Genomic DNA, 24030 nt, shown 5'->3' with positions numbered 1-24030 from the left:
GTCTGAGCCTCAGTTTCCTCTTCTGCAACAGGGCCATTCATTCCAAAAACATTGACTGAGTGGGACTTCCCTGGCAGTCCAGCGGTTAAGACTCGGCGCTTCCACTGCAGGGGGCGTGGGTTCGATCCCTGGTCGGGGAGCTAAGATCCTGCATGCCCTACATCGCGGCCAAAAAAATCCAAAAATAAAACAAAAAACAAAAAACATTGATTGAGCATCTTCAAGCTGTGGTGAAGACTGAAATGGACCCAGTTCCCGCCGTCCTGGAGTTCTCAGACTAGTGAGTGAGGAAGAAATAAGGAAAGGCATTCAATAATTATAGATGGTGACACATGGGACGTGAAGAAAAGAGGGACCTTGAGGTCAGGGAATGCCTCTCTGAGGAGGTGACATTTGAGCAGAGACCTAAATGAAGCGAGAGAAGATGCTATGTGGGTGTCTGAAGGATGAGGTTGACAAGCAGAGGGAATAGCAGGTGCAGAGGTTCTGAGGTGGGACCTGTCTCATATGTTGGAGGAAAAGCAGGGAGGCAAGTGTGACTGGGGCAGAGTGAGCAAGGGGTGCTGGGAGGAAATGGGGCACAGAGGTGATAGGGCAGCTCATGTAGGGCCTTGTAGATCATGGTCAGGGTTGGCTTTAGACATGAGTTTATATCTGACTTCAGGGGGCCAGAAGGAAACTGAACCGTGAAGGCCCTTTTGGCCAGAATTCCAGTCTCTGAAGTCAGACAACTCAACTTGTAATCGAGGGAATTCCCTGGTGGTCCAGTGGTTAGGACTCGGCGCTCTCACTGCCGGGGTTCAATCCCTGGTTGGGGAATTAAGATCCTGCAAGCCACGTGTCGTGGAAAATAATAATAATAATAATAATCAACTCATAGTCGAGCTGTGCTCCTTCCAGGCTGAGTGACCCTGGCCAAGTCACTTCCCTCTCTGGGCCTCAGCTTCCCCGTCTCTGAAATGGGTCTAGTATGAACCCTATTCCCAAAGTCTGATGTGAGGAATCAGCAAAACAATGCAGGGAACCCTGAGAGCAGGTAAATACAAATGCCCTTCCTTTCTGTTTGTACCTGACTGAGGGGTACCAGTGGCCAGAGCATGGGTCTTAGTGGGTTTAGAGCAACAGTTCTCAACCAGGGGCAATTCTGCCCCCCAGGGAACATGTGGCAATTGCTGGAGACTTTTTTTTTTTTTTAATTAATTTATGGCTGTGTTGTGTCTTTGTTTCTGTGCAAGGGCTTTCTCTAGTTGTGGCAAGCGGGGGCCACTCTTCATCGCGGTGCACGGGCCTCTCACTATCGCGGCCTCTCTTGTTGCGGAGCACAGGCTCCAGATGCGCAGGCTCAGTAATTGTGGCTCACGGGCCCAGTTGCTCTGCAGCATGTGGGATCTTCCCAGACCAGGGCTCGAACCCGTGTCCCCTACATTGGCAGGCGGATTCTTAACCACTGCGCCACCAGGGAAGCCCCGCTGGAGATATTTTAGTCGTCGTGACTGAGGGGGTGCTACTGGCATCTAGTGGAGAGGAGCCAGGGATTCTGCCACTGCTACTATCTCACAGGACTGCCCCCCAGGACAAAGGATCATCTGGTGCTAAATGTCAATGGTGCCAAGGTTGGGAAGCCCTGCATTCCCAACAAGGCGACATCACCTCCAACGGGGTGAAATTTGGTTCTTGGGATGGAGGTGTGAAAAAAAGCTTACTTTTATGTATAAAGCCCAGATAAACACCCAGTACATAAATAGATATACAACATGTCTATGGCATTAACATTTCATGGAGGAGGCAACTTGGGGGTGGGTGGGGAAGGGAGCGTCTAAAAAAGCACTTGGGGGGATGATTGTGAAATAAAGGGAGACAACCACTGGTCTAGAGCCTGGCTCAGCCACTCATTGGCTCTGTAACCTTGAGCAGATTGTTTCTCTCCAAGACTCAGTTTTCCCATCTGTAAAATGGGACAATAGTGTCACTTGATGGGCATTTTGTGAGAATTAAATGAGATCATAGGCAGAGGCGGTAAATGCACAGGAAGCATTCTGAAGGTTAGCTGCTATGTCATCATTATCATCATCACCATCATCTGTATCCTCTGTCTAGTGCATGGCTTGCACATTATAAGCTCTCCATAAATGTTTTGTCCAATAATAATAATCGTAGGTAGATAGTTCTTTGGGGCATGAGTCCACCATCTTCTCGGTCTGCTGGCTTTCCGAATAAAGTCACGATTCCTTGCCCCAACATCTTGGCACTCAATTTATTAGCCTGTCGTGTGGCAAGCAGTACGAGCTTGGACTTGGTAACAAATTTTGGTGCAGCCAGCCAGGAGCCTTGCTGCCCTGGTTGGGGAATTTTCAGGTAAGGCCCTAGCAGCTGCTAGGACCACTTGTCCTGAGAATTAGTCCTTCAAAATTCCTCAAAGCAGCACCAGCTGCCTCAGCGCTTGGTGGTTGGAGCAAACTAAAAAAAAAAAAATCGTAACTAACATTCAGTGAGCGCTTACTATGTACAGACACTTTTCTGAGCCTTTTACGTGTCCATCCATGAGGTATGTAGTGTTATTTTACCCATTTTACAGGTAGGAAAACTGAGGCTCAGTGAAATGAAGTGACTGGGTCAAGGTCAAATGGATAAGAAGCGCCGGAGGCCGGACTCAAGCCTAGGTCATCCAACTTTGGGCCCCTTGACATGGGAGCCAACAGGTAGAGAGGGAAAGATATTCACAGAGGCAATTTAGATTTAAAGTAGAGATTTGCCCCATTTTCTTAGTTTAAACAATTTTCTCCCCCTTCCCTAACCCCAAAGAGCTGTAGACAGGAGGGATAGGCTCTGGAATTATAACTAGCTAGCTGACTTTATTCAAGAATCTTCATCTCTCTGAGTCTCAGTTTCCCCATCTGTGAGAGGGGATAATATGCCCCTCACAAAGTCACAGTGGCTGGGCATGCAGTCACCACCACTGGGCCCCACAGAAGTCAGTGCCGAGGGAAGGTTGGGTTCTTGGAGCCACCTCATGAGCTGTGGGGCCCCCAATTCTAAGAGGTGCCTCAGAGAGGTGCCTCATGCTAAGGAGTGGGAGGACTGGGGGATTCTTAGGAGTGTCTAGGGGCTGTGAGCACACTCCAAGCTTCTAGGGGTGTCTAAGACTTATAAGGCATGTCTCAGAGCCTGTGGGGGGGGGCATTCTGGGGATGCCCCAAGGATTGTGAGTACATCTTGGATTCTGGGGGTAGCCTAGGGTTGTAGGCCTGTCTTAGGAGCTGTGGAGGAATCTAGTTGTGCCCCTGGGATCTATGGGGGGCACCCCAGGATTTTGGTGGCATCCCCATGGTTATGGGAATATCCCCTGAGTCCTAAGGCACCCCTGAGGTAATGCTGGGTTCTCTGCACTTCTGGGGGCATCTCAGGAATGCTGTGGAGCTACTGGGGGAGGGGATCTGAGGGATTGTGGAAGCATTCCTGAGGTCTGTAAGGGACCCCAGGATTTGGGGGGGCCCTCACGGAGATCTGTGGGAATGCTCTGTGGCTGTGGGGGATTCTTGGGGTGTTTGGAGGGTCTCTGCATGACTCAGAGATGGTGGGAGTGCCCCAGGAGATTTGGGGGACATCTGAGGAAACATAGTGGTTGTCCTGGGATCTGAAGGGGTTTCTCGTGGACTCTCAGAGCACCTCTGGCATTTGTGGGTACATCCTGGGATTATTGGGGTGCCCCTGGAGTTTGTGGGCATGTTTCAGTAACAATGAGGGGACATCTGGGGAGCTGTGAGAGTGTCCGGTGTCTATGGGAGCCTCTCAGAGCACCTTTGGATTTTGTGGGGGAACCCAGGGATTTGGGGGGTACCTCTGGGTTGTGTGAGGACAGCTCAGGGATAGTAGGGGCACTCCTTGGGATTGTGGAGATCTCAGTCTGAGGGACTCTGGGGATGCCCCTGAGGTCTGTGGGACGTCTCAACATCGTGGAAGCTGTGTGTGTGTGAGAGCACCCCAGAGATCTGGGGGCATCCCAGGTGTTTATAGAGATGCTTCCGGCGATTGTGAGGACGTCAGAGGGACTGCGGGGGGCCCCTGGCGTCTGTGGGGTGTCCCCGCCGCGGCCGCTTGGGGGCCCCTGGCCCGCCCCGCCCCAGGGGCGGCCCCAGCGCGTAGCCGGAAGGGCCGAGGCGGCCGGGAGGGGTGGGGCCCGTGGTCCCGCGGGTAGGGCGGCCGGCCTGCGTGGGCCGCGCGGGGCGGGCGGCGCTGTTCCCCAGCGCCCGCCGAGGCCGGGCCGCTCTGCGGCCCCCCCCCCGCCCCCCGCCAAAGCCATGGCGCGGCCGCACGGCCTGGGCCGCATACCCGAACTGCAGCTGGAGGTCTTCCCGGCGGCGGCAGCGGCGGCCACCGAGGACGAGGCGTTCCTACCCGAGCCCCCGGCCCCGCGCGCGCCCCGCCGCCCACGATCGCCACCTTCCTCGCCTGTCTTCTTTGCCAGCCCGTCCCCAACTTTCCGCAGGCGCCTTCGGCTTCTCCGCGGCTTTCAGGATTTCGGTCGCCAGGCGTGGGCCGGGTAAGTGCGCGCTGGTGTCTGTGGGTTCGAGTCCCCCCTGGCCATCAGGCGCGCGCCAGGGTCTGGGGTTCGTAGCTGGCTCTGTCAGCCTCACTTTTTTTCTTCCGTCACAGGGCAGCGATAAAAATCAAGTCTGCTCGCCAGGGTTGCCGTGGAGACATCTGATAAGGCATGCAGTAGGCGCTCAATAAACGCTATGTTCCTCCCACTTTCTGTGCAGACCTGAAGCTGCGGTCAGGCTTTGGGGGAGTGAAGCCAACCTGCCATCCAGGGTGATCTGGGGACGTGTGTTCAGTTGTGTTATCCTTAGTCTACAGGCCTGTGAAATGGGGCCAGCGCTGCCCTCTGGGGGTTGCCTTGCCAGGAGGCGCTGGAATATTACCGCGTGCACCGAGCAAGGAGGGCAAATGGAAGTTCCCTTCCTGGCCAGACCCGGGGTGGGCCGCGGGGGCGGGCAGCCTGGGGGTGAGGAGCCTGGAGGCCACATCCGGTCTGGCTTTCCAGTGTCCGTTTATCTTGGAAACAGAGGTTGGCGGTCCGGAGGTAGGCACGGGCTGGCTTCGGGGGCTTCTCCGGAGCCCGGAGAGGTCCTCTGGTTGCCCTTCTCGCTACTCTCCGCGTGCACTTGTTTAGAACCTGAGTCCGGAGACACAGGCTGAGAGAGGGCACTGCAGGGACAGTACGCGGGCCCGCGTCCGGATTTGGGGACGAGATCGGGGCGGGAAGACATAAGGAGGAGGGGTCGAGGCCTCCAATTCTGGGAGGCCCGCGTGGGGTCGGGAAGGGTGTGTGTGGGGGGGGAAATCAGTGCCTGTCTCCGGTTTCTCTCTGTGTCTCTGTCTTCACCTCTGCCTCTCCTGTCTCTGTTACGCCGCCCCCACGCCCCCAACTCCACCTCCGCCGCATCCATCGTCCCTCCCCCGGGTTTTTGTCACCGGACCCCGCACTGCGCCCGCGGGCAAGTCGTTCCCCCCCAGGACGCACGGCGTTCGGAGACCTCCAGCGGGCCCAGCTCGACGTCAGGGAAGGGGTGGAAAAGGCGGGGCCAGGGGAGGGCTCGGAACCCGGGAAACCGGAGCCCGGGGCACCCTCCGAGGCCCGGGGGAAGGGAGGCAGGCGGGAAGTATGCGCAGAGTTCCGCAGGGCCCCCGCAGGAGGAGGCAGGCGCGGAGCCCGCCCAGGCGCTGCGGACGAGGGGACGCCCGAACGCCCGGGGCCGTCCCTGGGGGGAGTCACCGGGAGGGCGGGTGTGGAGGCGGCGCCGGCGGCGGCCGCAGACACCTAGGGCCTGGAGAGCAGTGCGCGCCGCACCACCGTGCAGCCGTCCCCATGCGCGCCCCGACGGTGCTTGGCACTCATGCGCTCCAGTGCAGCACCCCGGGCCCGACCCCGGCCCCCTGCCCTGGCACTGCCCCCCGCGGGCCCTGAGTCCCTGGTCCACTTCTCCTTCAGCGACGAGGACACCTGTTGGTACCCTCCAGGCAGATCTGTCAGGTGGGTGGCCTCCGGCCAGTCCCCTCCTTTGCCACCGGAGGGCTCTGGCTGCTGTGTGTGTGTGTGTGTTTGTGTGTGTGTGTGTGTGTGTGTGTGTGTGTGTGTAGGGTGGGGGAGCAATCTGCCTTGCGGGGAGTCCCCAATGTCTGGTCTGGAGCCTCACCCCCTTCCCTGGCCCTAAACTGTCTGGATGCCACTGAGGGCTTCCTGCAGGTGGTGCCCCCCCAGAATGGGTGCTGGGTCCTGCCCCCTTCCTGCTTACCCAAGATGGGATCCCTTCACCCTCTTTGTGCCCCAAATCTGGGCTTCTGGCATTCACCGTAGCAGCAAATATGGGTGTCCCGCATCACCCGGGCTCCACTCCCGGGCTACTGGCCTCAAGCCACGTCCCTCCGGCCCTGCTCTGCTCAGTGCCTCCAGCCTTACCCTCCCTTCTTCCTTGCTGGGGCTGCCAGGATGAAAACCAAGCTGGGGTGGGGGTGGGGAGGAGGTTCCTGCTGGAACTCCTGGGGGTATTTAGAATCAGCTGGACCGCGCTGAGGCAAAGAAGTGGTCTTTAGGTTCTCAGAATTCTCAGGGTGCTCCAGCCTTGTACCTGCTCCCCTGCACCGGTCCCTTCAGACACCCAGACACGCACATGCTCTCCCACATGGATACACACACTCCACATATGCAGCTACATAGGACACAAACACAGACACACCCACACCCAGGGTAATCGAGGTCACCTGGTGTGTACTGTGCTAGGCATGGGTCTTCTGGCTGATGGGGCCAAAAAGAGAACCCCACAGGTGACCCATGGCCATGGTGACAAACACCACAGAAACCCTGGTCTCACACAGCCTCGCATACACTGCGCTGACCCCAGGAACACACTGTCACTGCAACACACACCCAGGCCCGATTCCCACCTGCACATGGCCACACACAGGAGCTTTCATACCTCATACCCACTGAGGAGTCAGGGCCGCCCATGTGCAGCACAAAGGTACCCTCTCCCAAGGTCATACAGACCACAGACACAGACATAGATACACAGATTCACACAGGCACCACCAACACCCAGACCCCGCTCACACACACACACACGTACAAATCCACACAGACAACTCTATGCACACAGGGGCTCCTGAGCGTGCACACACACCCCGACTCACACATACACAGACCCTCCTTGCACACCCAGCCCCAAAAACTGCCGTGTCACCTGGCACCACGCGCCCTCCTGGCAGACACACACCAGCGCCCGCCCCCAACCTCCGTGTGACCTTCACAAAGCAAATGCCAGGCCTTTCCATGAAGCCTGCCTGGCACCTCCTACAAGGCAGTCAGGTGGAGTGGGGCAGGGAGCCCAGGGAGATGCCAGGCCTGCCTGGGGGAGACAGACACCCAGTGATTTACTGGGCAGCCTTGTAGCCTGGCTGCGCTGGTTCAAATCCTTGCTTTACCACTAGCCAAGTTACTCATCCTGTTTGTGCCTCAGTTTCTTTCTCTGGAAAATGGGGCATCAGTACACATCCAGGCATAGCAGAGGGCCTAGCATGTGACATTCGGTAGCAGTTGGCTACTTTCATTGTTATGATCTTTACCAACTGGGATGTGTCCCCTTTCCTGGCCACCCCCCTCCCCTGCTTGTTTCTTTCCCATCGGCCCCTGCAGCAGAACTCACTGAAGCCTGGATCTGCCCCTGGGCTGCACAGTCCTGCAGAGGCCCAATTTGATGCTCTGGGAGCCCAGGTGGGCAGGCCTCGGGGCCCCAGGGGGGTGGAGGCAGGTAGCAACTTCAACTGAGAATGCCATCAAGTGGTCAGCCTGTCCAAAGGGGAGTCTTGGGCAAGTCGTTTCCTTTGTGATGAAGTGTCTGGGTGTGTGGCTGTGATGTCAGTGCCTGTCGACTGCCCTTGACTCTGGTTTGTGGCTTCAGGTCCCATTGGGACATTGCTGGAACAGCCTCTAGCCTGACTTTGGCCACCCTGAGCAGTGGCAGGTCAGGGAGGGGTGAGTCCCCACAGCTCTGGAGTTTGGTTCTGAGGGGTAGCTGAGACCCCCCCCCATACACACACACACACACACACACACAAACACACACACACACACACACACACACACACTCAGGCTGCAGTTCAACAGGCCCGATTCTCTCTCCTCTGCCCTTCCACAGCCCAGGGGACATTCGCTCCTGGAAGCACAAACAGCAGGGCCCCAGGGAGCCTCTTCTTCCCATCCTGGCCTCTGGGCTCCTGCTTACGTGAGCTGAGTCCCCTGGGGCTGCAGGATCTGCCCACAAGGCTAGTCGGGCGCCCTCTGGACTTGGGTCTCACCTTCCCCCAACGAACTGTGGCTTCAGTTCCTGGGGCGGGGTTGAGGTCCTCAGTATGGAGCTATGTTCCTCTCCCCTCCACAGGGCCTCTCAGCAGAGCCATAACGTCCACGCTGGGCCTTGGGAGACAGGACATGGTCCGCAGGCAGCAAGGCCACCAACCCCTCGCTGCCTCTCTGCACCTCAGCCTCCTCATTGACCCAGGACGTTAACAGAACCCAACTCACAGAGTTAGTGGGAGACCTCATTGGGTTCACGTGTACAAAGCACTTCGATAGTGCCAGGCACACGGCAGATACTGAATAAGTATCTTGTTATTATTACTATAAACTTAAAGGATCTAACCTGGCACCCAGTACACAGCAGGTGCTCAATAAATGGGCATTATCACCAAAGGCCCAAGCTCATGATCTAAGAGTATTTTCATTCCTGAGTGTTTTTTTTTTTTTTTTTTGGCTGCGTTTGGTCCTTGTTGCTGCGTGCGGGCTTTCTCTCTAGTTGCGGCGAGCGGGGGCTACTCTTCATTGCAGTGCAGGGGCTTCTCACTGCGGTGGCTTCTCTTGTTGTGGCGCATGGGCTCTAGAGCGCAGGCTCAGTAGTTGTGGCGCACGGGCTTAGTTGCTCCGCGGCATGTGGGATCTTCCCGGACCAGGGCTCGAACCCGTGTCCCCTGCATTGGCAGGCGGATTCTTAACCACTGTGCCACCAGGGAAGTCCCTGAGTGTTTTTTTTTTTTTTTTAATTTACTTAAAAAAATTAACATAAAGTAAAATTCACCTTGTTTTTGGCTGCGCTGCACAGCTTGTGGGATCTTAGTTCTGTGACCAGGGATCGAACCAGGGCCCTGGCAGTGTAAGCGCAGAGTCCTAACCACTGGACTGCCAGGGAATTCCCAAAATTCAGCCTTTTTAGTATATATTGCATAAGGGTTTTTTTTTAATTGTGGTAAAATATGCATAATAAAATTTACCATTTTAACTTGAGTGTGCAATTCAGTGTCATTAAGTACAACCACATTGTTGTGCAACCATCACCACCATCCATCTCCAGGATTTTTTCATCTTCCTAAGCTGAAACTCTGTCCCCATTAAACATTAACTCCCCATTCCCACTCCCTCAGCCCCTGGCACCCACCATTATACTTTCTGTTTCTATGAATTTGACTCCTCTAGAGACCTCATGTAAGTGGAATTGTACAATATTTGTCCTTTTGTGTCTGGCGTATTTCTTTTAGCGTAATGTTTTCAAGGTTCATTCATGTTGAAACATGCGTCAGAATTTCCTTTCTTTTTAAGGCTGAGTAATATTTTGTTGTATATATATATACCACATTTTCTTTATTCACCCATTAATGGGCATTTGAGTTGTTTCTACCTTTTGGCTGTTGTAAATAATGCTGCTATGAACATTGGTGTACAAGTATCTGTTTGAGTCCTGCCATTCAATTCTTTGGGGTGTATATACTTAGGAGTAGCTTTGCTGGATCACATAGTAATTCTGTATTCAAGTTTTTGAGGAGCTGCCAAACTCTTTTCCGCACTGGCTTCACCATTTTGTATTCCCACCAGCAGTGCACAGGTATTCCAATTCCTCCACATGCTCCCCAATTTTCTTTTTCTTTTTTTAAATAATAGCTATCCTAATGGGTATGCAGTGGTATCTCATTGGGATTTCTTTTTATATAAATTTATTTATATTTGGCTGCGTTGGGTCTTCATTGCTGTGCGCAGGCTTTCTCTAGTTGTGGTGATCGGGGGCTACTCTTCGTTGCAGTGCGCGGGCCTCTCATTGCGGTGGCTTCTCTTATTGTGCAGCATGGGTTCTAGGCGCGTAGGCTTCAGTAGTTGTGGCATGTGGGCTCAGTAGTTGTGGCACACAGGCTTAGTTGCTCTGCGGCATGTGGGATCTTCCCGGATCAGGGATCGAACCCGTGTCTGCTGCACTGGCAGGCGGATTCTTAACCACTGAGCCACCAGGGAAGTCCCTCTCATTGGGGTTTTGATTTGCATTTCCCTAATGACCAATGGTGTTGAGCATCTTCTCATGTGTTTATTGTCCATCTGTATATCTTCTGTGAAGAAATGTTTATTTAAGTGCTTTTCCCACTTTTTTTTTTTTTTTTGGCCACGCACGTGGCTTGTGGGATCTTAGTTCCCCAATAAGGGATCAAACCCGGGCCCTCAGCAGTGAGAGTACGGAGTTCTAACCACTGGACCACCAGGGAATTCCCTCCCACTTTTTAATTGGGTTGTTTGTTTTGTTGTTGTTGTTGTTGTTGAGTTTTAAGAGTTCTTTATATAGTCTAGAACATTAATCCCTTGTCAAATATGTGATTGGCAAAAACATTCTCCCAGGACTTCCCTGGTGGTCCAGTGGTTAAGACTCCACGCTTCCACTGAAGGGTGCACAGGTTCAATCCCTGGTCGGGGAACTAAGATCCTGCATGCCCCGTGGTGCAGGCAAAAACAAGCAAACAAACAAAAACACTATTTAAAAAAATGTTCTCCCATTCTGTGGATTGCCTTTTCACTCCCCGAATAGTGTCTTTTTTTTTTTTTTTAATTTATTCTTTCTTTTTTTTTTTTTGGCTGCATTGGGTCTTCGTTGCTGCACGCCAGCTTTCTCTAGTTGCGGTGAGCAGGGGCTACTCTTCATTGCGGTGCACGGGCTTCTCACTGCAGTGGCTTCTCATTGCGAAGCACGGGCTCTAGGTGCGCAGGCTTTGGTAGTTGTGGCACGCGGGCTCAGCAGTTGTGGCTCACGGGCTCTAGAGCACAGGCTCAGTAGTTGTGGTGCACGGGCTTAGTTGCTCCGAGGCATGTGGGATCTTCCCGGACCAGGGCTCGAACCCGCGTCCCCTGCATTGGCAGGTGGATCCTTAACCACTGCGCCGCTAGGGAAGCCCCTAAATAGTGTCTTTTGATGCACAAAGGTTTTTAACTTTGATGAATTCCAATTCATTCTTTTGTTGCCTGTACTTTTGATGTCATATCCAAGAAATCACTGCCAAATCCAATGTCATGAAGCTTCTAAGAGTTTTATAGTTTTAGCCCTTATGTTTAGGTCTTTGATCTAGTTGGGGTTAATTTTTGTATATGGTGTAAGCTAAGGTTCCAACTTCATTCTTTTGTAAGTGGATAACCAGTTTTCCCAGCACCATTTGTTAAAAAGACTGTCCTTTCTCCATTGAATGGTCTTGGCTCCCTTGTTGAAAATCATTTGACCGCACGTATGTGAGGGTTTATTTCTGGGCTCTCTGTTCTATTTCATTGGTCTATACATCTGTCTTATACAGTACCACACTGTTTTGATTACTGTGCTTTGTAATAAGTTTTGAAATCAGGAAGTGTGAGTCCCCCAACTTTGTTCTTCTTTTCCAGGGTTGTTTTGGCTCTTCAGGTTCCTTGAGATTTTTTTTTTTTCCTGCAAAGAACATTGTTGGGATTTTTTTATTATTATTTTTCATTTATTTATTTATTTTTTGGCTGCATTGGGTCTTCGTTGCTGCACGCGGGCTTTCTTTAGTTGCAGCAAGTGGGGGCTACTCTTCATTGTGGTGTGAGGGCTTCTCATTGCGGTGGCTTCTCTTGTGGTGGAGCACGGGCTCTAGGTGCATGGGCTTCAGTAGTTGTGGTGCTCGGGCTCAGTAGTTGTGGTGCATGGCCTTAGTTGCTCCACGGCATGTGGGATCTTCCCAGACCAGAGATCGAACCTGTGTCCCCTGCATTGGCAGGTGGATTCTTAACCACTGCATCACCTGGGAAGTCCTGAACATTGTTGGGATTTTGATAGAGATGGCATTGAATCTGTAGATTGCTTTGGGTAGTATGGACATCTTGACATTATTAAGTCTTCCAATCCATGAATATGGTATGTCTTTCCATTTATTTGTGTTTTTACTTTCTTTCAGCAATATTTTGTAGTTTTCAGTATACAAAGCTTTTGCCTCCTTGGTTAAGTTTATTCCTAAGTATCTTAATCATTCTGATGCTATGGTAAGTGGAATTGTTTTCATAATATCCTTTTTGGTTTGTTCATTGTTAAGGGCATAGAAAAGCAACTGACTTTTGTGTGTTGATTTTATATCCTGCAACGTTGCTAAATTCATTTATTAGTTGTATGAGTTTTGACACATGTAATCCCCACCACTGGCTTCTTTCTCTTAGCAAAATTCATTTGAGAGTCATCCAAATTATTTTGTGTTTGAGTAGTTAAAAAGGAAACTGTTTCTTTCTACTTTTGCAGAAAACTTCTGACACGAAATATGTTTGGTTGTTTTCCCCACACCAACCCATTCTCCAATATTCTATGGACACTAACTGGGTGAACTACAGTTTAATTCAATTCTGACACTAACTGGAGTTCGTGCAGATCCCACAGGTTAAGGGCTCAGTCCCACAAGACCTCCCCCACTTCAGATGTCAGTCTCAAATCCAGGTTGTCGCCTGTGCTTTTGGGCGACCAGCTATAAATCAGAGGTACCTACAACCCCCTCCTCTGGTTCGATAATTTGCTAGAACAGTTCACAGAACTCAGGAAACCAGTTTACTTACTAGATTGCTGGGTTGTTTTTTTTTTAATTTATTTTTTGTATTCCCCTCCTGGTTTATTTTAAAAGATACAACTCAGGAACAGCCAGATGGAAGCGATACATAGAAAAAGGAATTGGGGGAGGGACTTGGTGCTTCCCCAGGTACGCCACCTTCCCAGCACCTTGATATGTTCAGCAACCCAGCAGCTCTCCAAACCATGTCATTCAGGGATTTTGATGGTGGCTTCATTATGTAGCCACGATTGACTAAACCATTGGCCATTCCACTGGTGATTAACCCAACCTCCAGTCCTGGTCCCTGAACTGGTCCAGCCCCTCTAATCACATGGTTGGCTCTCCTGGCAACCAGCCCCCATCCGGAGGCTGTCCAGTAGTCCCTAGCAGTCAGTCATCTCGTTAGCATACAAAAAGATACCTATTACTGTGGAGATTTCCAGGGTTTTAGGAACTGTGTGCCAGGAAACCAAGGCTGAGACCAAATATATATATTTATTCCTTCACAGTACTTATGGTCCCCGACTTATGATAGTTCGACTTATGATTTTTCAACTTCATAATGATGTGAAAGCAATACACATTCAGTAGAAACCGTACCTCAAATTTTTTTTTTTTTCGTACCTCAAATTTTGATATTTTCCTGGGTTAGTAACATGTGGTCTGATTCTCTCTTGTGATCCTGGGCAGTGGCAGCAAGCCGCAGCTCCCAGCCAGCCACGCAATCATGAGGGTAAACAATTGATATACTTAACAACCGTTCTAGACCCATACAACCACTCTGTTTTTCAGTTTCAGTACAGTACTCCATAAATTACATGAGATATTCGGCACTTTATTATAAAATACGCTTTGTGTTAGATGATTTTGCCCAACCGTAGGCTAATGTAAGTGTTCTGAGCATGTTTCAGGTAGGCTAGGCTACACTGCGATGTAGGTAGTTTAGGTGTATTAAACGCGTTTTCAGCTATCGATATTTTCAATTTATGGTGGGTTTATCAGGACATAACCCTGTCATAAATCAAGGAAGATCTGTAGTTCATGTTTGTGTTTTTGAAATTGCTGAATAGTATTCCATGGCATGGATCTGCTACAGTTTATCCATTCACCAATTGACGCACACTTGATTTGGTTGTTTCTAGTTCTTGGTGACTATGAACAGAACTGCTATAAACATCAGTCAGCAGGTTTTTGAGTAGACGTATGTTTTTATTTACCTTGGGTAAATTTATAGGAGCGGATTTGTTGGCTTGTACAATAAGCGTGTGTTTAATTTCATAAGAAACTGACCAACTGTCTTCCAGAGTGGCCATACCACTTTGCATTCCCATCAGCAATGAATGGGAGTTCCAGTTGCTCTGAATCCTTATCACCACTTGATTTTGTTGTCAGTTTTTGTTTGTTTAGCATCCTAGTAGATGTGAAGTGATAGTCCATGGTTTTAATTTGCATTTGCCTAAGGAGGAATGATGTTTCCTCTGCTGATTTGCCATCTGTTTATCTTCTTTGGTGAACTGACCATACTTTTGCTCATTTTTTCACTGAGTTATTTGTCTTCTTATTACTGAGTTTTCAGAGTTCATTATGTACGCTGGCTACAAGTCCTTTGTCAGATATTTTCTTCCAGTCTATAGCTTGTCTTTTTATTCTCTTGACAGTGTCTTCTGCAGAGCAGTTTTCAATGTTTTTAAAACGTTTTTTGAAGTTTGTTTCTAAAAGAAGTTTGAATTTTTGACTATTTAAAATTTCTGGTTTCTTTCCTAAAATTGGAACATCTGGTTGGTCAGTGTCCCCAGCTCCACTCTGCTTTTTATGTTGGCCGCCTGACCCCTGGAAACATTTGCTCTAATGGGAGGAATGTGCTCTGATGGGGGTCAAGTCAGCAGAGGGCAGCAGTTAACATTTTGGTCTGAGGAATCACAAGACTTTGGTTTGAATTCTGACCCCACCATGACCTTGCTGGGTGACATAGAGCCAATCATTCTCCTCTCTGAACCTTAGTTTCTTCATCTGTAAAATGGAAGCAATAAAGTCCTTCCCCATTCCCTCACCCCAGGACTGGCCTGGAAAAAAGGCTCAATATATGGAAGTTGATATCACTGTCCTGGCCTAGGAGATTTCGGATTTATTTCTTGGCAGAGGGAACATTCAAATAAAATCTTAGGCTGACATTCAGTAGTAGGACCAGAAAGTGTGTGTGTGGGGGGGGGGGTTCTATTTCTTCCCCCTACCCCCTTGTACCCACCAGAGCATTGCCTGAAGTCGGCTGACCAGTCTACTAACCCCCTCACTTTAAGGGTAACAGACCAGAGAAGGCAGTGACCTTCTTGAAGTCACACAGCATGTCACAAGCACACAGCTCCCCACTCTCATCCTCAAATCTTCATACTGATTGCCTTGCTGAGTTCACTCCCCAAGTGGCATATATGGGACTGATAGACTTACAGTTGCCAATGTTTTTTGAGCTCTTTGTTAGGCACCATTCTGAGCGTTTTGCCTGTGTTAACGCTGGTCACCTGGATGACCTGAGGCAGATGGTGGTTGTTCCCATTTTGTAGGTGAGGAAACTGACATTCCATCTTTCCCTCAAGTTACACAGCTGGGAAGTGGCACAGCCAGCTTTTCCCTGACTCATCCTGAGGGTCTGTCTTGCCAGTGCCACCAGGCTGTGTCCTGTCCTTATGTAGCTGTGTCTATGTCATCTGTCTGTATTTCTGCTCCAGCCACACCAGTTTCCTTGCTGGTCCTCCAACAAAAACCAAATCCTGCCACCGGGCCTTTGCACTTGCTGTTTCCTCACCCTGGAGTACTTTCTCCTACCTCCTGACCTGTGGCCTACTCCTTCTCATCTTTCAGGCCCTGCTCCTGAAAGATATCCTGGAGATATCACTTCCTCAGAGAGGCCTGCCTCAACCATATCAGCAAAAATCACCTCTCCAGTCGCCCACCTAGTTTTAATTCTCTGCATGGCAGTCCGTATATTCATTCATTCACTCATACATTGATTCATACGATAGACAGCTGTTGGACATCCACCGCGTGCCAGGCCATGTTCTTGGCCCAAAGTATACAGTAGTGAACAAAGCAGACAAAAGCCCTTGCCCTGCAGAACTTAGTTCTAGAAGGGAAGGCAAACAGTGAAGAGTAAAATATAGAATGTGTCAGGTAAGTAGTATTTATTTTAAGGAAGGGAAGTGTGAAATATAACGGCAGGGGTTGACATTTTAGATGGGTTGGTCAAGAGAGGCCTTCCTGAGGAGGCGACATTTGAGAAGGGGCCTGAAGGAAGTGAAGGAGGAGCCAATGGAGATCTGGGCAAGGGACCTTGCAAAGGCCCTGAGGCAGGAATGTATCTGGAATGTTAAGGAACAGTAAGGAGGCCATTATGGCTAGAGCAGAGTACGTGAGGGGTAGACTGGGAGGTCGTGGGGCAGGGTCTGTGGGCACAGCAAGGACTTTGGCTTTTGCTTTGAGTGAGCTGGGAGCCACAGAAGGTTCTGAGCAGAGGAGCGATGTGACCTGACTCAGGTGTTCACAGGCTCCCTCTGGCCGCTGTAGGAGAGCAGACTGAGGGGCAAAGACAGGAGCCTGGGGACCAGGGCAGAGGCGAATGTACTGGTCCAGGCAAGTGATAAGGTGGGGCTGGCCGAGGAAGGGGTGCAAAGCGGACAGATTGTGAACAAATTTGGTTGATTTGAGGTGCAAAGGAAAGAACAGAGCCAAGGAGGACCCCCCGACTTTTGGGGTGTGCGTTGCTGCTAGGTTAACCTGTTGATAGTCTAGCCCTCCCCGTGTCATCTCTGTGAGGGCAGATCATGGTCTGTCTTAGTCCCTGCTGTGTCTCCAGCTCCTGCAACAGGACCTGGCCCACAAAGGCGCTCAGTCACTCATCTCTGTCATTTCCTGTCTCCCATCTCTTCTGGGGTGTCTGTCTCTCTGCCAGGAATTTCCTTGGTCCCCTTATTCCTCTTGACCCACCCCCCAATGCCATCTCAGCCCCCCTGACCCCTCTTCCTGCCCGCCCCTTGCAGCTTGGAGGCGGAGAATGGGCCGACGCCATCGCCAGGCCGCAGCCCCCTGGACTCGCAGGCGAGCCCGGGCCTCGTGCTACACGCTGGGGCGGCCACCAGCCAGCGCCGAGAATCCTTTCTTTACCGCTCAGACAGCGACTATGACATGTCACCCAAGACCATGTCCCGGAACTCGTCGGTCACCAGCGAGGCGTGAGCACCCCCAATCCCTACCCGCCAGCTCTTCCAGGCCTGGCCCCAGCACAAGCTGCCCTGCCCAGCAAGGAGGGGGACACTGCCCAAGTCCCCGTCCACTCGCACACCCGTCCTCCCTAGTGAAAAGTAAACAGCACCCTTCTCCCCTGTCGAGGGCTCAGTCCCTCTGTAGCATGTCCACCCAGTGGCGTATGAGCGCCCACCCTATCTCTGCCCCCTGCCCAGCCACGCTGAACCCCTCCCTCAGGCCCAGCCCGGACTCAAGTCCATATAGTACCCGCCCACCCGACCTGCCCAAGCCCACTCCTACCCCTTGGTTTTTGGGGACCTGGCCCACGTCATCCCGTCTCTCCAGCAAGAAGGGAGCCCCCCCGGCCACCACTTCCTTCCAGAGTGTCCACCTTGGCTGACCCCCCTCTTCCTCCCCCACTCCGGGCTTCCCAAAGCCAGCCCCCCTTATCATGACCACCTGTGGAGGTGTGCGCACTCCCGATCTCTTCAGCCCCCTTCGCTCTCACCCGGTCCTCCAGCCCTGCCCCTACCCATCAGGCATCCAGCTCACCTCCCCGCGGCTCCTTCCGGCCCTCCGCGCCCTCCCCGCCGCTGGTCTCCCCAAGCCCAGCCCCTATGGTGTGTTCATCGCCCTCCTTTTGTCTCTGCGCCCACCCACACCCCTGAGCCCTTCTCCCTGCCCGGCCCCCCGCAGCGTGGCCACCCTTGTGAGGTGTAAATGTCCTCCCCCCATCGACCCACAGAGCCCCCTTCGTGCCCACCAGCCTCCCCGGGCCCAGTCCCCCCCAGAGTGACCCCCCCCCGCAGAGACTTGCTTCCCTGCACCCCAGCCCCTTTCCACCCTGGGCCCTTGGGGGTCCCACTGTGAGGACTCCTGACCTGCCCCTGTCCTTGTAGGCATGCAGAGGACCTCATCGTGACACCGTTCGCCCAGGTAAGACCCCTCCCCTAAGGAGGGAAGGGGCTCTAACCTTACCCCACACTTGGGGACAGGGGCCCAGCCCCCGCTGCCCCTCTGGGTGGACCACTTTCCTCACTGTGGCTCCCCAACCCAGGTGCTGGCCAGTCTCCGGAGCGTTCGCAGCAACTTCTCCCTCCTGACCAATGTACCCATTCCCAGCAACAAGTAAGTGGAGGCTGGGCCCCAATGCCCCATGATCATGAGGCTCAGCACACCTGGGTTCGACTCTCCGTGCTGCTGTGTGACCTCAGGCAGGCACTTGACCTCTCTGAGCCTCTGTTCAGGTGACAGCTCCCTCTGAGCCAGTAAATCATTGTGATTCGAATGCCTAAGACGCAGAAACTTTTATAAATAAAGATGGGGGGGTCTGGACAGAATTCTTGGGTGGCCAGCCACCCCAGCCTCTGGGCCACTCCTGGCCCTGATGCCAACTTGCTGGGCAAATAGCATCGTGTGGTGCCTCGGTTTCCCCTCCATAATACGGGAATTTAATAGTGTCTCCATTAGAGAGCTGCTATGAGGAGTTCAGAAGGTGATATATAGAAAGTGCTAGAATATTGCCCAGCACATAGTAAGTGCTCACTAAATAGAAGTAGTTGTTATTATTTGGGGGCAGGGGTGTGGCTGAGAGCTGCTGGTCCCTCTGGGAGTGGGGGGGCAGAGCCATCCTCAAGTTCAAGGAGCTGGGGGGAGGGATGATCAGGGAAGCAGGGACTTCGGAGACACAGGACCTGACCCTACCAGCCGTGTAGTCTTGAGGAAGCCAGTTCACCTCCTGGAGCGTCAGTTTCCTCATCTGTAAAATGGGTTCTTGTGGGGCTCTGTGAGAGGCTGCGGGCAGAGTACATGGCAGCACAGAGAGGGCTCAGAAAAAGGAAAATCAGCACTCTTCACGGACAGGGGGAAGCAGAGATGGGGGAGGACCAGGCTGTTGTTGGAGCCCCATTTCTTTGCAGGCGGTCCCCGCTGGGCGGCCCAACCCCCGTCTGCAAGGCCACACTATCAGGTAACTAAGCCCCGGGGGATGGGAAAGGCCCCTCTTGCTGCCCCAGTGGGGGCGTCCCTCACCCGGGGAGCCTGTCTCACCCCCCTCTCCCTGCACCCTACTCACCTGGTGGGGCGCCATCACCTCTGGGGGTCTGCATGTGGACCCTCTCAGTCACTGCCCCGGCTGCCCCTTCTCCAGAAGAGACGTGTCAGCAGTTGGCCCGGGAGACGCTGGAGGAGCTCGACTGGTGTCTGGAGCAGCTGGAGACCATGCAGACCTACCGCTCTGTCAGCGAGATGGCGTCCCACAAGGTGTGCAAGGCCTGTGGGGTGGGGCCAACTGCGGGGGCGGGGTTAACTGTGGGGCGTGGCTGGTGGGCGGGGTCAGCCTGTGGCTAGAGCCTATGGGGTGGGGTCAATCCCTGGGCGGACTTTGTAGCGCCTATAGATTCTGACTTTTCCCAGGGCTGGGGGGCCCTGGGGTGTATGTGTGTGCGTGTTTGTATGTGTGCGTGTCCGTAGGCGACCATCTCTCCTGGGGGGTGGGTTGTATGTTTGTATGGTTTATGAATGTGCATCTGTGGCTTTGGGTCTATGTGGCTGTTGATTTGTTGGCTACACATTTGCAGCGCGGGAAGGTGTGTTCCACTAGGATCCAGCAGGAGTGGCGTGCACGTGTGTATCTATGGAGTGTGTATAGGTGTGCACAGCTGATTACACGGGGCTGTAAGTGTGGGGGGCTGTGGCAGAGGGGTGTGTATGTCTAGAGGTGTGAGTTGGTCCAGATGTGAATCTGAGTGTATATCTCCATGTGTTTGTAACTCTGTGTGTGTGTGTGCGCGCTTGCAGGGCTGCGGGAGAGGGTGCAAGGCTTCCACGTACAGCTGTGCAGACTGTGCACTGCACAACTCCAGGGGACACCATTCAGAAAGCAGGCAATGTGAATGACACTTCCTGGAGTTGTGCAGCGTGACAGCAGCCCTTGTGGGGGGATGCCTATCAGGAAGTGAATGTGCAGGTAGAGGTGTCTGTGTTGGGGGGTGCATACACCCATGGGTGGAGGTTTGTCTGTGAACATGTGAGTCTGAGGGCGCTTGTGTCCCTGAGGGTGTGTTGAGCATCCGAGAATGTGACCGTGTCTCTGAATGTAGGTCTGTGGGTGTATTTCTGCGATGGGGTGTGTGCGTGTGTGTCTGTGGGTGTGAGTGTGAGTGTCCCCTTATGGATTTGTCAGGGCACATATGTGTCTAAGGCCACATGGGTATTTGTGTTTGTTTACAAGTGTGTCTGTGGGTGTGTTGAGTGTGTCTGTAAGTGTGTCCAGTATCTGGGTGTTTATCCCTTAGTGTGTGTCTCCACATCTGAGTGTGAGTCTGCATTCTTGGAAGGGGTGTGTCTGAAGGCATTTGTATCTCTGTGAGGTCAACTATATACCTATAAATGTGTTGAACAACAGAGTTGGGACTGTGTGTGTGTGTGTGTGTGTGTGTGTGTGTGGTCAGCAAAGGACGGAGAGCATTTGGGTGTTGGAGTGTATTCAAGTGCATGAGTGTGTCAAGTGTCTGGCTGTATTGGCGTGGAAGGCGTGTCTGAGTGTGGGTGTGTCTGTGTGGGGAGCATGTGGGTGTGTGTCTTTGTCTCTGGGTGTGTCCCCGGAGGGGGCACGTCCTCTCCAGGGTATGCGTGCCTCCCTGCCTCTGCCCAGCAGCTCCAGCCGGGTCCTGCCCGAGGCCCGTGGGCTCCAATGCCCCTTTAACACCCCCCCCACCTCCAGCACCACCTGACATCGAGTGCAGCCTGCCAGCGCTGCAGTGAGCACGCACACGCACACACACAGGCGAACACACGGAGCCCAGAGCCTCCGAGGCCTCCTCCTGGGACCCTTACCCTGCCCCCTCACCCCATGGGCAGGGGTCCCTGGCCGCCTCCAGCCGCCACCGCCGGAGTGCCCATCGGGGCCAGGGGCTGGCGGACCATGTAACCAGGTCTGCTGCCGGGAGCGCGGAGGGGAAGGGAGCCCCCAGCCCTGCTGGGCCGGCCCAGGCCCCTCCGCGGCTCCCCCTTCCACTGCCCACCTGCCCAGCACCCTGCCCCCACGCCCCCCCGCCCCCCCGCACAGTAGCTGCTAATCCCGGGACTCCCCAAGCCCAGCCTCTGTGTGCGGCAGCCCTGAGCAGGGCTAAGACTCCAAGATGCCCTTGGTGGATTTCTTCTGCGAGACCTGCTCCAAGCCATGGCTGGTGGGCTGGTGGGACCAGGTAGGGGAACTCGGGGTGGAGGATGGGCAGGAGACCCGGCTCTGGTCCTCCCACCTCAGACCCTCCAGCCCCCGGTCTAGGCTTGTGTGTGCAGCTGTGCACGTGTGCGGCCTGGACATGAAGCCTTGTGACTGGGTCTCTGTGTGTGGCCCAGGGCTGGGCGTGGATGGCGGGTGGCTGGGGGTGTGGGTCTTTCTCTGGGTGTGACTGTCAGTGCACACACGTGTGTGTCTGCAGTGGTGGGGGGCTGCCTGACTATATGCTTGTTTGCCTGGGTCAGGGACCAGGGGGTGGCCCTGGCTGAAATCACGTGGCTCCGATTGTGGTGTTGTGTTTGGGGCCATGTTTATGAGCCCAGAGCGGCGTGATTTTTCTGGGGCATGTGACCCTGAGTGTCAGTGACTGCCTTATTGTGTATGCTCCTTGGTTTGTGCGTCTGGGGCTGTGTAGAACTGTGTAATATGGGAGTCTGTGACTCTGTGTGCGGTTGTGTGACTTTGTGGGTCCATCTTGTGTGTATGTGTGTGAGTGTGTGTTTGTGTGTGTGTGTGTGTGTGTGTGTCTGACTCTCTATGTGTGTCCAGGCCTCTGGCAGCACTGGGAGGAAGGAGCGCTCGTCCTGATGTGGGCCATGCGGGCTCACCCTTCCTGCTGAATGTCCCTCTTGCCTCTCTGGACAGAGTCTGCTCCTGCTTTGGGGGTGCTTTGGTGGAGCTTGGGGGCGGGGAGCCGATGCCCTTTCTCCTCATGCACAATGTCACAGCAGATGCTTGTGTGAAGTGCTATGGGGGGACCAGAAGGAGCCCCCAGCCTGGTTCTGGGTATACTCCGTCCATCTGTGCATCTGTCCACCACTCTGAGGTTGGGGGAGAGGGGGCTATGATGGGAACCCCCTCCCCTGGGTGACTGAACTAGGGTTTCCTCAGCTCACTATTCTCCCTGCCCTGGTCAAACCTCTCCACCCAGAACTTCAGGACTACATTCCCTCCTTCCAAACCAGGCTGGGGGCTGGGGGCTGGGACCCCAGGGAGTAGGGTCCCTCTCTGGGAAGACCTGGGCCAGGGGTTGCTCTGGGAAGGGAGGGGTTAAAGGGCCTGCCGGCTGCCCCCCCTTTCCCCAGCTCAGCAGCTGGTTGGAGGGGGAGTTGCTAAGGAGACTCCCATCACCATGGTGATGGGATTCTCCTGACACCCCATTGGCTCCCTGTTAGGTAGGAGCCCCTCCCTTCCACAGGTGCCCCTCTGGCTCCTCCTTGGGGGGAGAAGGAGGGAGTATGGTGAGAGGAGCCCCGCTTCCTCAGACAGGGAGGGGTATGCTGAGTCCTGACTCCCCAAGCCTGGGGACCCCCATCCAGAGCTGGGAGGAGAGGAAGGACTGACCCCTCCCCTCTAGCAGCCTGCTAAGGACTCTGTTGGCTGAGCAGAGAAGTGAGAGGGACTCATGGGTTCTTCAGAAGTTTCTTGAGAGGGCCTGGCCTCACCCCCCCACCCACACCTGCCATGACCCCATCATTCCTTCCTTCTTGCGTCCTTCACCTTAGTTCAAGAGGATGCTAAACCGTGAACTCACACACCTGTCAGAGATGAGCAGGTCAGGAAACCAGGTCTCAGAGTACATCTCCACCACATTCCTAGGTGAGTGAAGGGCGGCACTTGTGTGTGGGTTATGGGGGGGGGGAAGGCATTGCATAACTGGACTGCAGGGGGCCACCCCAGACCCTGGGTCCTGTTGCCCACATTTGCCCAGGGGACCCTGACTCAACTCCCCAAAGGTCAAAGTCACCACGCTCAAGAGCTCCTATATCGCGATGCCCCCAAATTTAGTGGGACCCCAACTTCTATAGAACACACACATTTAAAAATCTCTCCAAGCTGCAAAGCTCCTCCAAACTCAGGGGAACCCCATTGGAACTCTTAAACTCAAGACCCCAAGAAACTCCCAAACTCAAATAGAATTCCTAAACTTTAAAATGCCTCCAGGCTGAAAAGTCTCCCAAAATTCACTAGAATCTCCAAAATTGGATTTCCGCCCCCCCAAATTCAGAAGACCCCTCAAACTTGAGAGATGTCCGAACTCAGTAGGGTTCTCAAACTTAAGGGAACCCCTGCCCTTAAGAGCCCATAAAAGACCCCTAAACCTTTCCACCAAGCTGAAAAGTCTCCCAAATTCAGTAGAATCCCCAAACTTGGTATGACCCCCCAAATTCAGTAGACCCCCCCAAACTTTAGATACCCAAATTTAATAGGATTCTCCCGCTTAAGAACCTGTAAGTGATTCCCCAAACTTAGGAGAATTTCCTAACTCAGTGGAACCCTGAAGACAGTAGAATACCCCAAATTCATTGGAACCCTCAAGCTCATGGGGATCTCCAACTCATCCTAACCTCATCCTGAACCCAAGAGACCTAGCTGAGGATATCCCCCACAAACTCAGGATAATTTCACCCTCAGAATTTATCACCAAAGGTCCCGGAATTCAGGGTACCCCCCCACCAAGCTGGAAAGAAGGTTTCAGAGTTTCAAACACTCCCGCCAATGGGGGTGTGGTGCGCCTGAGATCCAGCCAATAAGAGCACGGCATGCAAATGAGCTCTCTTAGGCCCTGTCATTGACTGGCGGGCCCCAGGTCACAATGAGTGGCCCTGGCTGGGCTCTGGAAACCCTAAAGAGCTCAGGAAAGGGGCTTC

General features: G+C 53.3%; 1 protein-coding gene across 7 annotated transcripts in view; it reads left to right on the top strand.

Annotated features, from left to right (window-relative positions):
• PDE4A (phosphodiesterase 4A) overlaps positions 1-24030 on the top strand; it is a 47694-nt gene that overhangs the window by 14795 nt on the left and 8869 nt on the right. For 3 of the 7 annotated variants that reach the window (XM_082380178.1, XM_082380179.1, XM_082380177.1), the window contains 6 exons: positions 16932-17123; positions 18036-18072; positions 18194-18264; positions 19056-19105; positions 19286-19398; positions 22885-22978. In XM_082380178.1, the coding sequence (XP_082236304.1) occupies positions 16932-17123; positions 18036-18072; positions 18194-18264; positions 19056-19105; positions 19286-19398; positions 22885-22978 (557 nt within the window). Of the gene's footprint in view, positions 1-1806; positions 4541-5645; positions 6035-16931; positions 17124-18035; positions 18073-18193; positions 18265-19055; positions 19106-19285; positions 19399-20896; positions 21345-22884; positions 22979-24030 lie in introns of those variants that run through there. The other 4 variants (XM_082380182.1, XM_082380176.1, XM_082380180.1 and 1 more) reach the window with 4 other exon arrangements.

The sequence above is a fragment of the Balaenoptera borealis genome (genome assembly GCF_965194805.1).
Source record: "Balaenoptera borealis genome assembly, chromosome: 2".
Taxonomy (NCBI): Eukaryota; Metazoa; Chordata; class Mammalia; order Artiodactyla; family Balaenopteridae; genus Balaenoptera; species Balaenoptera borealis.
Note: the sequence above shows the minus strand (reverse complement) of the source record. Positions and strands in the feature narration are given on the sequence as shown.